The sequence below is a fragment of the Thamnophis elegans genome, chromosome 14 (genome assembly GCF_009769535.1).
Source record: "Thamnophis elegans isolate rThaEle1 chromosome 14, rThaEle1.pri, whole genome shotgun sequence".
Classification (NCBI taxonomy): Eukaryota; Metazoa; Chordata; class Lepidosauria; order Squamata; family Colubridae; genus Thamnophis; species Thamnophis elegans.
This window is the reverse complement of record NC_045554.1, coordinates 6,701,425-6,716,564: the sequence shown is the minus strand read 5'-3', so window position 1 is coordinate 6,716,564 and position 15,140 is coordinate 6,701,425. Positions and strand designations below refer to the sequence as shown.

At 41.9% G+C, this 15,140-nt stretch overlaps 1 protein-coding gene across 1 annotated transcript in view; it reads left to right on the top strand.

The window, feature by feature from the left end:
• The first annotated feature begins 1,341 nt into the window (after window positions 1–1,341).
• Window positions 1,342–15,140, top strand: part of SDR42E2 (short chain dehydrogenase/reductase family 42E, member 2) — a 50,041-nt gene continuing 36,242 nt past the window's right edge. The window contains 3 exon segments of the mRNA XM_032231005.1: window positions 1,342–1,590; window positions 3,951–4,076; window positions 9,888–9,948. Coding sequence (XP_032086896.1) covers window positions 1,342–1,590; window positions 3,951–4,076; window positions 9,888–9,948 — 436 coding nt within the window.

The following is a 15,140-nucleotide window of genomic DNA, read 5'->3' as shown; positions in this document are numbered from 1 at the left end:
GGGACAGTAGGACAGGGACAGTAGGCACGCTGATGCACTTATGCACACACACACACACACACACACACACACCCTTTACAGACCTCTTAGGAATGGGGTGAGGTCCACGCTAGACAGTTTAAGGTTGAAGCTGTGGGGGGTTTGAGGATGTAACAACGGAGTCGGGTAGAGCATTCCAGGCGTTGACCCCTCTGTTGCTGAAGTCATATTTTCTGCAATCGAGTTTGGAGCAGTTCACCTTGAGTTTGTATCTATTGTTTGCCCGAGTATTATTGAGGTTGAAGCTGAAGTAATTGTTGACAGGTAGGACGTTGTAGCAGACAATTTTGTGTACTACGCTTAGGTCTGATCATAGGAGGTGCAGTTCCAGGTTGTCCAAGCCCAAAATTTTGAGCCTGATGGTTACAAGGAGTTACAGCATTTAACATAACATAGTTATGTCTGCAAAATGCAAAAAAGAAATCCAGTATTTAATACTACATATAATTATGGCGGCAAGGATTGCCTTTGCCCAGAAATGGAAAAACAAATTAACTCAAAGCAAAGATGAAATAATAAGAAAGGTTATGGACTGTGCCGAAATGGACAAACTAACTGAAGAAATCCAGGAAAAAGAAGAATCAGAATTCTACCAGATATGGGATCAATGGTATAGGTGGATGGAGGAAAGAAACAAAAATCAATGAAGGAATATAACAAAACTCAAAAAATAATAGTTATGCGTAAAATAAGAGGGTTAAGAATGGTGAAATCCAAATGAAATACAATAGAAGGGGAAATAACATAAGGTGAGCGGTACCGATTGATGATTGCTATTATAAAGAACAGGAAGTTCCTGTTCGTATTGTATAAATGTGATATACGTCTAATTTTTGTGTGTGTGTATTTTATATGCTTGTTAATAAAAAAATCTTTTTAAAAAAAAACATAACATAGTTACAAGGAGACCAATTAAAGTTACGGAAACTTTACTTTTATTTAGATTAGATTAGAGTTCTTACATAATGGCTAAGGAAGCCTACTATATTTATAGATTGATTACATTTCTATCCCGCCTTAATGACTTCATATTAAGAAAAAAGGGAAGGTTTTATTTGACTTGTATGCCGCCCTATTCCCGAAAGGCTCAGGAAAAGAAGATCAAAAGCGTGAAGTGCTTGCCGAATAAAAACCTAAATATTGCAAAGCACCTTATAAACCATGAGGTTGGGGTAATCAGCGTTGGTTTTTGTTATTTTGATTTTATGCAGGAAGGCCTCGGGGATCCACCCACAACTTGTTTGTGAACGGCTCGTAAGCCGGTGCTCGGGGTTTAACAAACAAAACAGAAGTTATCCAGCCATGCTTGGTCAGCGTGAGGACATCCTCCAAAGAAAAGCCGATGAAAAAGTGACCCACGGGGGCGAGCCACCCAATTGGAGAATCCCCAGGCAGATGGGATCCTTAGGTCGGAAGGCAATGGTCACCGGTGGTACGGGATATTGTGGCTTCCACCTGAGCTGTGCTCTCATCCAGGAAGGGATTGACGTGGTTATGCTTGATAGACGTGAATCTAGATGGAAGCTCCCCAAGGGAGCAGTCTTCATCCAGGTAGGATGGGGATCAGTTTGACTGTTGGTGTCAGACCTGTCCCAGTCTGATCCCTTGGGAGAGAAAGACCATCAACTCCAAGGAAGTGAAGTGATAGATTCTTTTACTAAAAGAGGGTGGTTGCAGTAAAGTCAAGCTAGAACTGAATTTCCCACATGAAATAGATACAAAATGTTTTCCCTCATCCCAGCCCTTCCTCCATGGCGTGCCTGTCTTCAGCCAATCAAGATTCGCCTGGGTGTTTTGAGAACACGGAGGTGTGTTTGGAGTATTTCACATTCTATCTCAGGGTGCTTGGCCTTGGTTACTGGCACAAATTCTGAGCTTCGTCATTCTTTGTCAGGCTGTCGTCCTCCCCTTCCTATATCCCATCACATACTCATACAGGGTTATTGCCCATTTGTTCCCACTCCCTATGTCCCTCCTCCCCCACCCCCAGCCTTTGATGGCAGGATGCCGGCAAGACATCAAATCCTTATTCCTTGGGTCTCCCTTGTCCTCCAGGAATTCAGGTAGTTTTAGTAGGACTTTCTTCTCCAAGGTTTTCCTGCAACAATAAACCTGTGGGGCTTGTTATGCTAAGATGAAAAACCACTGATACAAATTCCTGCAGGGAACACCCATGACTGAAGGTGAATTGGACAGGGTACAGGTAATTCTCAACTTATAACCACAATTGGAACACGAGTTTCTATTGCTAAATGACACAATTGTGAAGTGAGTCGCACCTGATTCTACGACCGGTTTTGTGGCGGTCTCTAAGGAAATCCAGCTTCCCCCCACTGACTTGGTTTGTTGGAAACTGGCTAGGAAGGGCGCAGAGTGCCATCACATGACCCCGAGATGCTACAATCGTTGCAAAGGCAAGCCAGTTGCCAAGTATCCAAACGTTCAGCCTGCGACCATAGGAATACTGTGATGGTCATTAATGATATGTAAATGAAGAGTCGATCATCCAGGCCAAAAGTATCTGAAAAGTATACTGAACGGAGGTGGCGCAGTGGTTAGAGTGCAGTACTGCAGGCTACTTCTACTGACTGCCGGCTGACTACAATTTGGCAGTTCGAATCTCACCAGGCTCCAGGTTGACTCAGCCCTCCGTCCTTCCGAGGTGGGTCAAATGAAGACCCAGATTATTGGAGGCAACAGACTGACTCTGTAAACCGCTTAGAGAGAATTGTAAAGCACTGTAAAGCGGTATATAAGTCTAAATGCTATTGCTATAGCTAACTCTGTCCACTGCCAGCAGTTCGATCCTGTCCGGCTCAAGGTCGACTCAGCCTTCCATCCTTCCGAGGTGGGGAAAATGAGGACCCACATTGTTGGGGGCAAGAGGCTGACTCTGTAAACCGCTCGGAGAGGGCTGTATAAGCACGATGAAGCGGTATATAAGTCTTTAAGCTATTGCTAAAATTTTAAATCAGGGCAATTAACAAAGTTTGTTAATCTGAGATCTTTCATTATTCATCCAAGTAACTTTTGTTCAGTCAAAATATTCCCCCACTCCCCCAAAAAAAGTTAGGCAGAGGGTCAATGAGTTTTTGGAATGTACTAACTCTTGCCACAAAACATATTGCATAATTTAATCTTTTGACCTGGAATGATTGCGTCTTCATTTACATATTGCAATACATTTTGGGGAGAAACAGCTGCAGTTGGCATGAGTTAGTACATTCCAACAATTCTCTGCCTAACTAATTTTTTGACCGATGATGTTACATGGACGAGAAACGAAACATCTCAGATGAACGAAGTTTGTTAATTGTGAATTGATTTCACCTTTTTAAAAGGTAAAGGTTCCCCTCGCACATATGTGCTAGTCATTCCTGACTCTAGGGGGCGGTGCTCATCTCCGTTTCAAAGCCGAAGAGCCAGCGTTGTCCGAAGACGTCTCCGTGGTCATGTGGCCGGCATGACTCAACGTCAAAGGCTCATGGAACGCTGCTACCTTCCCACCAAAGGTGGTTCCTATTTTTCTACTTGCATTTTTACGTGCTTTCGAACTGCTAGGTTGGCAGAAGCTGGGACAAGCCACGGGAGCTCCCTCGGTTATGCAGCGCTAGGGATTCGAACTGCCAAACTGCCGACCTTTCTGATCGACAAGCTTAGCATCTTAGCCACTGAGCCACCACATCCCTAACCTTTTTAGATGGTCATAAATGTCTTGTTTCAGCACCGTCATAGCACATCGAACACATGGTGTTATCACCAAGGAGTACCTGTCCCCTCATTATTAATCCAATACTTTCAGCATCTTGGTCGTAAAAAATCTTGCAAAACTACCGGGCTTAGCCAGCCAATGTTGATGCAATCAACAAATTGTAAGGAGGTTCCTTGACGCTTCTTGTTTTCATGTGCAGTTCTTTCTTTCCCACACAAACATTTTCCAGGCTGATGTGCGGGATTATGAGAAAGTCTTCCAAGCTAGTGAGGGAATCGACACCATTTTTCATCTGGCAAGCTTTGGCATGTCTGGTGGTGAACAAGTAAGTGGATAATACAATTATTTGCTACTCACAAGGAAGTACCCTGTTTCCCTGCACTTTGGCCTTATTTTCGGGGAGGTCTTGTTATTTTGAGGTGCAGGAGGCCCCTTAACCTTGGCCCGTGGCCCGCAAATCAGCTGATCCCGAGGGGGCTGTAAGTTCTGTCTCTGTTTCTGGCACACTCTTGCCAGCCCTAGAATCTCTGGGCCTGCCACTCTTTTTGTGACCGCCACTAAGAGAAGGGGCACGGTAGCTAGGGTTTGTGACAGCGGCCTGCACGAGGTTGTTCTGCGTGGATGGCAGAGTGGTGGGTTTCAAAAATTGTTCGAACCTACTCTGTGGGTGTGGCCTCCTTTGTGGAAGTGGCTTGCCGCCCATGTGACCGGATGGGAGTGGCTTGCCGTCCATGTGACCGGATATGAAGATGACGATGACACTTGTCAGAACCACCTTAAATGACCTCACACACAGCACTGGCATGCATAAGAGTATGATGTAAACTTCTTTTTTAAAAGGCATCTTTGGTTTGCGTTAAAACAACTTCAACACACGCAATGTTCTGATTGCACCACAAACGCAGTAGTCACCCTTACCTTTCACAGAGGCACTGAGTTTTATAAATAGGAGCATGATAGTGTAGAATAATCATATCCAAGGACCAGTGGTGGGTTTCAAAATTTTTTGGAACCTCTTCTGCAGGTGTGGCCTGCTTTCCGGTTCCACTGGTAGAACCTCTTTGAACCGGTTCGGCAGATTTGACGAACCGGTTCTACCGAATAGGTGCGAACTGGTAGGAACCCACCTCTGCAGGTATGCTTTGTGGGGGCAACTGGAGCATGTTTTCGCCCTCCCCCCAGGAAATTGCAGGGACCAACTGCGCATGCGTTTTAAATATTTTCAGGGAGGGGTTATTTTTAGGGCAGGGCTTATTTTAGTGCATGCGCTCAAAGCCCGATTGGGCTTATTATCCGGGGAGGTCTTATTTTGGGGGAAACAGAGTATAAGTAATCTTGCAGGATGCAATCTGAGTTGGTCACCAAAGATTTTTGTCTTCCAAGATTTCAGATTCATGCTGAAGCCCTATTTCGGGGACTCAATTCAAGGTGTTGGTTATCACCTTTAAAGCCCTACATGGCTTAGGGCCAGAGTACCTTCGAGACCGCCTGCTGCCACATACCTCCCAACGGCCAGTAAGATCCCACAAATTGGGTCTCCTTCAGATGCCGTCAGCCAGACAGTGTCGGCTAGCGGGCCCTCGGAGGAGAGCCTTCTCTTTTTTTCTTTTTTTAAAATTTTATTTCCATTCCATTCTATACAATCACATGTTTACTGTGCATAACCGGGGCATATAACATTGAATAATAAACACAGCCCTCACTTATATAGAAAATGCCCTCTACAATACAAGCCCAATATACCTCCTTGGCCCACCATACACCCTCTTTCAACCCCTCCAACTTTCATTCTTCCTTCTTACATACCCCTCTACTACCTACTTCCCCCCCCTCTATCACTCCCTTTCTTAATCCATTCCCTCCCTTCCTTCTCTTCCTCCTCTCTCTCACCCTCTCCACTCTCCTTCTTCTTTCACTCAACTCCTCCCTTCGGTGTACTTCTATTACCCTTCCAATATATTCAGCTTGTTCTATTTTAACACTAACATTAAAAAGCCACAGTATACAAGTGGAATCATGTACTTTAGAATTTAACACATATTGTATTTCCCCCCTCCCCCCCTCCCCCCAGAACCCCACCTCCCTTCCCTCCCCCAGACTTCCCAGAGCCCGTACACGGTATAGCATTTTAACAATCACAGTCTGAAATATCTCAACATTGAGCTCAGCTTCTTACTGTTACCCAAATTTTAAACAGTTTAAGTTATTACTAATGTTAAACATAAACTATCTAGAGTTTTCTTAGTCCCATAATGAGCAGTTTACATTGTTCGTATACATTAAACTCAGCTTCTCACCATTACACAAATTTAAACAGTTTGCTTTGTTCTGTCTATTTCCAAACCCATTAATTTTGTTCCCTTTGTGCCTCCTTCCTCTATAACACAATTTAGATACATTTCGAATTTTTCTTTGATTTCCTCTTCCAACTCTTTTTTTTTGCCTTTGTTTGTATGTATGTATGTATGTATGTATGTATGTATGTATGTATGTATGTATGTATATATATATATATATATATATATATATAGATATATATATATAGATATATATATATATACACACACACACTTAAAGTCACAACCCCTGGTATGCCCAAGTATGGGAGGAAGGTCACACTTCCACTCTCTGTCATTAGGCTCGTCACAAGAGACCATCCAGACAGAAACCCAATATTTTTTACTGTTGCCTTTTTTGTTACATTTGTTATATTTATGCTGATAAATAAATAAAGGGAGACTAGTATAGATCTATTTCAAGCTATTTAGCTCTCATCAGCTAGCCATACCCAAGTTTTTGGGAATCGAACCTGTGCTCAGGTTCGATTCCCAAAAACTTGGGTATGGCTAGCTGATGAGAGCTAAATAGCTTGAAATAGATCTATACTAGTCTCCCTTTATTTATTTATCAGCATAAATATTATATATATATATATATATATATATATATATATATATATATATATATATATATATATATATATATATACACACACACACACACACACATACATATATACATATACATATATACATATATACATATATACATATAACATATATACATATATACATATATACATATATACATATATACATATATACATATATACATATATACATATATACATATATATATATATATATATATATATATATATATATACACATATATATTTTTATATTCATTAGTACTCCTCTCATATATGCTTTTCTTGGGTCTCCTAGAAATTCCCTAAATATACCCTTATTCATATTCCGAACATGACATTCAGATAGCAATTTTTACAATCATTAATATACTTTTCATATCAAAATAGCTCCCATTCGACCTCCAAGATCTTCTTACCTACACTACCCTTCCCAACTCCATCCAAACTGGGCCATGATCCAAAAGAACCCCCACCACAATCTCCGTCCTCTTCGCCCCCAAAAAATAAATCATCAGTAATTTATATAAAAGTTCATAATTATCCATCAAGTCAATATCTTTTCTTCAGTATGCAACTATGTCATTTTTCTTTTGCATGACAGAGGTCACAAAGTATTGACCATGTAATCAATGGCCAATAACTATTAAAGTTGTTGCAGTCTGCCTTATTTCCCCATTCGTCTGGTAGTCGTACCGCTAGGTCCTTGTTCTCTGATCCCTTGCCCTACCGGGAAGGAAAGATGATGCTTTCTATCTTGTGGTTGTATAATTTGTTGTTTATCTTGTCCTTCTTGTTGTCTTTCTCCGGATCCAGATGATTCAGAATGTCCCACCTTCAGGGTCTTATGGTAGAAATCTCGGGCTTCCCATACAGAGTTGAGACGATATTTTTGCTCACCAAGTGTAATTATGATACCAAATGGCACATCCCATCTATACTGTATCTGACGGTTTCTGAGTTCTTCCACTAGAAAAGCGTAATCTCTCCTGGCTCTTAACATTTGGGGTGGTATTTCTTTGAAGACAATCAAATCCTGTCCGCCAATTTGTAGCTTGGTATTATAAGACTTTTGTAGTATCCTATTTCTAGACTCTCTTGTAGCAAAATATATGATTACATCTCGGGGGAGCTGTCTCTGTTTTGCCGTCCAAGAATTATGGCGGTAAATTTTTTCAATCTGCCAATCAAAGTTGATTCCCGGTCTTCCCACCAGACGACTGAAGGCCTCTGAGAAAATCTGTTTCAGGTTCTCCTGTTCCCTTTCACGCAGTCCCCTGATTCTTAATGCAAGTTCCATCTTTTTATAATTTATCATAACGATTTGTTTTTCTGTATTTTCAACTTTTTGTTGCATCACTTCAATTTTGGATGTCAATTTGGTATTGGCTTCCTCCAGAAGCTCTAGCTTATCTTCCATTCCAGCTTTTTCAACTTTTTGTTGCATCACTTCGATTTTGGATGTCAAGTTGGTATTGGCTTCCTCCAGAAGCTCTAGTTTATCTTCCATTCCAGCAACATACTCTGTCACTACAGTTACAAGTCCTATCATGTCTTCCTTTGTATTAGCAATCTTAGTGTCAAACTTGTCACAAAAGTCTGTAATAAGTTGCTTTATCTCCTCTCTGAATTCTCTAAGTGTCCTCAAAAGAAATTCTTTCGTTAGCAAATCTCCAGTAGGGGGCGTAGAAGGTAAAGGCTGCAACTTCATGCCAAATGCATGAGGTGTATTGCTAAAAGGACGTCTCCCCGACTTTGATTTTGGTGCCATTATTTCAAACAATTAGTCAAGAATTACTCGAACTCTGCTGGCCCGTTATGTAACTTGCAAGAGAAGAAAGTGTTGAGTCCCCTCTTTATTTGTTCATAGAGGTTTTTCAAAAGATTTCAAAAAAGAGCGTTGTAACAAAGCACGTCTCAAAAAGTTAGCATTGTAGTGTAACAGTTCATATTCATCTGTGTTTAAAATATCTCTATATTGACAAGGAGGCTTAACAGCTTTTAAGAATTGATAAGAAAAAGAAAAAGAAATTCTTGGTAGGTCTTCAAGGAAACAATGTTAATTAGTCGGAGAATGCTATCAGGCAATACCTTTGATCTTTCTCTCTGTCGGCTGTGCCAGGAAGCTAAAAATATACAAATGCGAAAGCTACAAGATCGCCATCTTAGAACCAATTACACAAAGGGATTTTTTTATCACATTGAAACTGGGATTTTTGGTAGGAGAAAAAAAAAAGATAAAGTTCTCAAGTTCGGTCTCTGCCTGTATTAATTTCAATAACATACTTACAAAAATTGTCCAAGGGGGGGGGGGTTCTTGCCTTGTACTGTAAAAAAAACAGCTGAGATTTTCTGGCCGGAGTAAATGACTCAGCCTTGGCTGACTCTCCCCCTCCGTTCGCAGCCAAAAAACAAACAAACTGCGAACTTAAAAGAAGACTCTTACCGACTGAGTCGCTCTCTGCTTTTTTCTTGCCTGAAAAAAGAGATATCTAGTAGATATTAAATAGATAACGAACCAGGAATCTGGGGGCAGCTCCATTAAGCTGCCGACGACGGCAATCCCTCCCCGGAAGTCTCCGGAGGAGAGCCTTCTCTGTGGCTGCTCCGGCTCTCTGGAACCAGCTACCCCCGGAGATCCGGACCATACCCACTCTCATGGCCTTCAGGAAAGCTGTAAAAACTTGGCTGTTCCGGCAGGCCTGGGGCTGTTGACCTCACTGTTGAGGTCCAGCCCCGATTAGAATGAATGTATGAGGGTGTCCTGTTTTTAAAACTGTTTCTTTTCTCGTTATGTGTTTTTTTTTCTCTTATTTTTTTGTAAGCCGCCCAGAGTCCTTCAGGATTGGGTGGCATATAAATATATTTAATAAAATAAATAAATAAATAAATAAAATCTTCTCCCTAGCAGGGTGTGTGCTGCTCTGAGTGTGGTATTTATAGTGCCTGTGTGTAGATGGCATTTTAAACGTTGATTGGGCTGTGTTGGTGGCTTTTAAGTCATCAGCCGTCATTTGCTTGTGCGTCCCAGCCCTCCCCTTCTAGGCTGGTGGTAAATCAGCGGTTGACTGGGAGGAGGCCTGTTTCCCTGGCTGTTTTTGTCCCTGCCCATCCAACAATCTTGGTAGCTGCAAAATTGAATGTGACCTAAAAAAAAATCATCATTTTTTCCTGATTTTTTTCTTCTTCTGTTCTATTGCTTTTAAGCTCGAAAAGAAAGATGAGATTGAATCCATCAACGTGGGAGGAACAAAGATTATCATTGATGGTATGTTTCAGTTAGTCTTTCTCAATTATGCCAATACATGGAAGTGTTCTCATTTCTGGGAAACTAAGTAGCCTATTAGAAGACTAGATTCTACGGGGAAAAAAAATAGTGAATGTTAACTCTGATTTGCTGTTCTGTACTTGGCTTTATTTCTTAGGTTTTTTTTTAAATTTATGGCTTGCCTTTCCTCTAAGAACTCATGAGAGGCCAATAACATAATTGGATATGTTAGACTAGTATTCTGACCCACTCCTCCATCCAGTAACGAAAGCCGAGACAAGCTTAATTAGAATGTCCTTTAATAGCAAGATCAGAATCTCGGTGGCTGAAAGCCAAGCAAACAAACAGACAAGGAACTTGGCAGCAAGTCCGACAAATCTTGGCAGCAATTCAGACAAACCTTGGCAGCAATCCAGCCTGCCAAGTTAGTTACGTTCTCTTTAGTCAATGCGTTGACTTCTGCAAAAGGTGCGTGTCACAAGCAGCCTTTTTTATAGTCTGGAGAGGAGCCTAATGACCACCAGCTGAGCGCAATTTACCTCCTGTAATTACATAATTGTTCCTGACGCCTATTAGCTCTTCGATGGCGTGCATCCAGGAACAACTCACTGCTGGTTTCTGGATCACTCTCCCTTGTCTCCTCCCCACTGGTCCAAGGCTCAGGTGCCACCTGGTGGCCAACCAGCTCTCTGCGCCCTGCTCGGAGTCGGAACCCTGTCCAGGGTCCTCCACATCCTCCAGGGCCGACTCATAGGGCCCCTCGCTGTCGAGTCTGGTGGCAGCTCCAACGGCTCCTGCTGGGCCACAACAGACTAGTATATCTCAATCTCAGCAACTCTTAAGATACATGAAGACTTCAATTCCCAGAGTTCCACAATCAATAGGGGAAATCTTAACGTATGGTGGCTGGGGAATTCTGGAAGTGGAAGTCCACATATCTAAAGCATGCTAGCTGGTGTATTCTGGGGGGTTGAAGTTCACAAATCTTCACAATTGCAAGGTTGAGAAACATTGATGTGATGTTTAGTTTACTTTATTTGATTTGATTTGATTTATTGCATTGCTATGCCGCCCTATTCCCAGGGGGACTCAGGGCGGCTCACAAACCAAAATGGGGGGGGGAGGATACAACAAGAGGAAAACAACAGACAAACAACTACAACAATTTAAAAACAATCAACACCTCGCTTCACCCACGTAACACCTATCCTCCGCGAGCTGCGCTGGCTACCTGTCGATCTCCGGATACGCTTCAAGGTGCTACTTGCCACCTTTAAAGCCCTTCATGGTAGTGGATCTGGGTGCTTGAGAGACCGCCTACTGCCGATCACCTCCACACGACCCATTAGATCCTATCGTTTAGGCCTCCTCCGAGTTCCATCCGCTGGCCAATGCCGACTGGCCACCACGCGGAGGAGAGCCTTCTCGGTGGTAGCTCCGACCCAATGGAACGATCTCCCCGTGGAGCTTCGTACCCTCACCACCCTCCAGACCTTCCGCACAGCCCTTAAGATCTGGCTATCCCGTCAGGCCTGGGGCTAAAGACTGTGTCCCGCCCGAATGGTAGAATGTTGCGTTTTAATTATGTACTGTCTATATGTAAAAGTTTGTTTCCCTCCCTTCCTTTTTTGATTGTGAGCCGCCCTGAGTCCCCCCAGGGAAAAGGGTGGCATACAAATAAACACAAATTCAAATTCAAATTCAAACAACCACATAATTCGAGTGGGGCGGGAATTCGTCAGTCCCAGGCCTGTCGGAACAGCCAGGTTTTAAGGGATTTGCGGAAAGCCTGAAGGGTGGTGAGGGTCCGAAGCTCCACGGGGAGCTGGTTCCAGAGGGCCGGAGCAGCCACAGAGAAGGCCCTCCTCCAGGTGGTAGCCAATTGGCATTGGCCAGTAGATGGAATTCGGAGGGAGGCCAACCCTGTGGGATCTAATAGGTCTGTTGGAGGTAATTGGCAGCAGGCGTCTCTCAAGTACCCAGGTCCAATACCATGAAGGGCTTTATAAGTGACGACTAGCACCTTGAAGCGTATCCGAAGACCAATAGGCAGCCAGTGCAGCTCGCGGAGGATAGGTGTGACGTGGGTGTACCAAGGTGCACCCACAATAGCTCGTGCGGCTGCATTCGGACAAACTGAAGTCTCCGAATGCTCTTCAAGGGCTGCCCCATGTAGAGCGCATTGCAGTAGTCCAGTCTTGAGGTCACAAGGGCACAAGTGACTGTTGCGCGGGCAACATGGTGCAACGAAATTAAATGCCGTCTTCAGTGTACATTACAATTATAAAAAAAAGTTCATCGTTTACATTCTATATAATTGAAATTGAAAACCCTATATTGCACTATACCGTAGTATCAATATAGTTACTGCCCTGGGATAGAAGCTGTATTTCAGCCTGTTTACCCTTGTTTTTATTATCTGTACTGTCTGCCAGATGGTAACAGTTAAAATAAAAGTGCCCAGGATGAGATGGATCTCATTATGTAATGTATTGTTCTCTGCAGTTTGCAAAGCAAGAAACATTTCCAAATTGATCTATGCCAGTTCAGTCGCTGTTGTATTTGGCGGGGATCCAATTGAAGATGGCGATGAAACATTGCCATACTTTCCGCTTGAAAAGGTATATTTGGGTGAGAAACATATTGGAGGTAGGAGAGTTTGCACGTTAACCTCAATTTATCCAATTCACTTTTAGAAATTGACGTCTCTCGAACTGAACAATAGAGAATGGTTTGTGTTTGCTTCTCCCCCCTCCACCCCCAGAAATAGTTAAGATTTCCTGGTCTATTTTTACAGCCTTAGGATTTGCAATGCTTTGATTTTCCAAACTCAGCCAACTCTTATTAATCCTTGAAACAGAATTCAGTTGTCCTTCAACGGTCGCCCTTCTGCGAATTTTGCAATGCAATTAGCAGTAGCAATAGCAGTTAGACTTATATACCGCTTCATAGGGCTTTCAGCCCTCTCTAAGCGGTTTACAGAGTCAGCATATTGCCCCCCAACAACAATCCGGGTCCTCATTTTACCCACCTCGGAAGGATGGAAGGCTGAGTGAACCTTGAGCTGGTGAGATTTGAACAGCCGAACTGCAGAACTAGCAGTCAGCTGAAGTAGCCTGCAGTACAGCACTCTAACCACTGTGCCACCTCGGCTTCTCGAATGTCACGAATTAGACATCAGTTGGGGGATTCCATTGTCTTTATTTCTATTTGTATTTTATATTCAGATCAAGCCTTTAATCATAATCATAATAATCTAAATATAGACGTAGACATAAATATAAACAAAGGGTTTTCTCTCTCATAGCAACCCGACAATTATTCTAAAACCAAAACAATTGCAGAACAGATGATCTTAGCTGCCAACGGAGCCCCACTTCGGGGTAAGTTCAGAGCTGTTCCCTTCCTTTCCTTTTTCCAATCTGAGGGAACCTTGAAAAACATTTAAGGAAAAATGTTATGACAAAAGCACATTTTATTTATTTGGAGGATTTACCGTATTTTTTCGGAATATAAGACGCACTTCCCCCCACCCCAAAAAAAGAGGGTGAAAATTTGGGTGCGTCTTGTACACAGAATGTAGCCAAAAATGCGAGGCACGGAGGTGGCGATGGTCTGTGGCAATCCCTGCAGCTGGAACAGCTGATTGACGGTCGATCCACCCGCCACTCAGCTGCTTATGCTGAAACAGGCTGCTAGGATGTGTCAAGAGTTGCAGCAGCAATTGCATTCAGAAAGCACACGCCAGTAACTGATTCAGCAGGAATGAATAATTCTTTTATTTATTTATTTGTTTGTTTATTTGTTTGTTTATTTATTTATTTATTTAATTTATTTATTATTTAATTTATTTATTTATTTGTTTATTTATTTGCTTATTTATTTATTATTATTTATTATTTATTTATTTATTATTTATTTATTTGTTGTTTGTTATTTATTGTTTATTTATTGTTTATTTATTTATTATTATTTATATTTATTATTATTTATTATTATTTATTATTATTATTTATTATTTATTATTTATTATTTATTATTTATTATTTATTATTTATTATTTATTATTTATTATTTATTTATTTATTATTTATTATTTATCATTTATTTATCATTATTTATCATTTATTTATTTATTATTTATTTATTAGGCTTATATACCGCTTCATAGGCTTTCAGCCCTCTCTAAGCGGTTTACAGATTTTTTAGCAAATTGAATCAGCAAATTGCCCCCACAGTCTGCGTCCTCATTTCACCCACCTCGGAAGGATGGAAGGCTGAGTCGACCTTGAGCCGGTGAGATTTGAACCGCTGAAGTGCAGATCACAGTGAGCTGAAGTGGCCTGCAGTACTGCACCCTAACCACTGCGCCACCTCGGCTCTTATATATATAATATATATAATATGTGACAATATATATATATATATTATATATATATATATATATATATATATATATATATATATATATATATATATAATGTAACACGTAAGATTTAGATTTTAACTTTATTTGTATGCCGCCCTTTTCCCTGGGGGACTCAGGGCGGCTCACAATTCAAGGGGAGGGGACGTACAAAACAAGTTATACACATAAGACAATACATTGTTAAAAACACAACAGTCGTACTATTCGGGTGGGGTTGAAGTCTTTAGCCCCAGGCCTGTCGGGACAGCCAGGTTTTAAGGGCTACGCGGAAGGTCTGAAGGGTGGTGAGGGTACGAATCTCCACGGGGAGTTCGTTCCAGAGGGTCGGAGCAGCCACCAAGAAGGCTCTCCTCCGGGTAGTTGCCAGTCGACATTGACCGGCTGATGGAATTCAGAGGAGGCCTAATCTATGGGATCTTATTGGCCTAGTGGAGGTAATTGGCAGTAGGCGGTCTCTCAAGTACCCAGATCCAATACCATGAAGGGCTTTGTAGGTGACAACTAGCACCTTGAAGCGCACCCGGAGATCAACAGGCAGCCAGTGCAGCTCGCGGAGGAGTAAATATACAATACCAAAAGCAGGTTTTCCAACGTGGTTGTTCAACAGAGAAGTTTCACTTTCAGTTTTAATTTCAGATATCCACACAGCATGCAGCTTCAGTACAGAACAAGCCATGCCCAGGCTCCTTGTTGTTTCCTTCCTTGTTGCTCACACATCAAATACTGTTTGTTTCAAAACAGTTTTCAACTCTCTCACACGCTG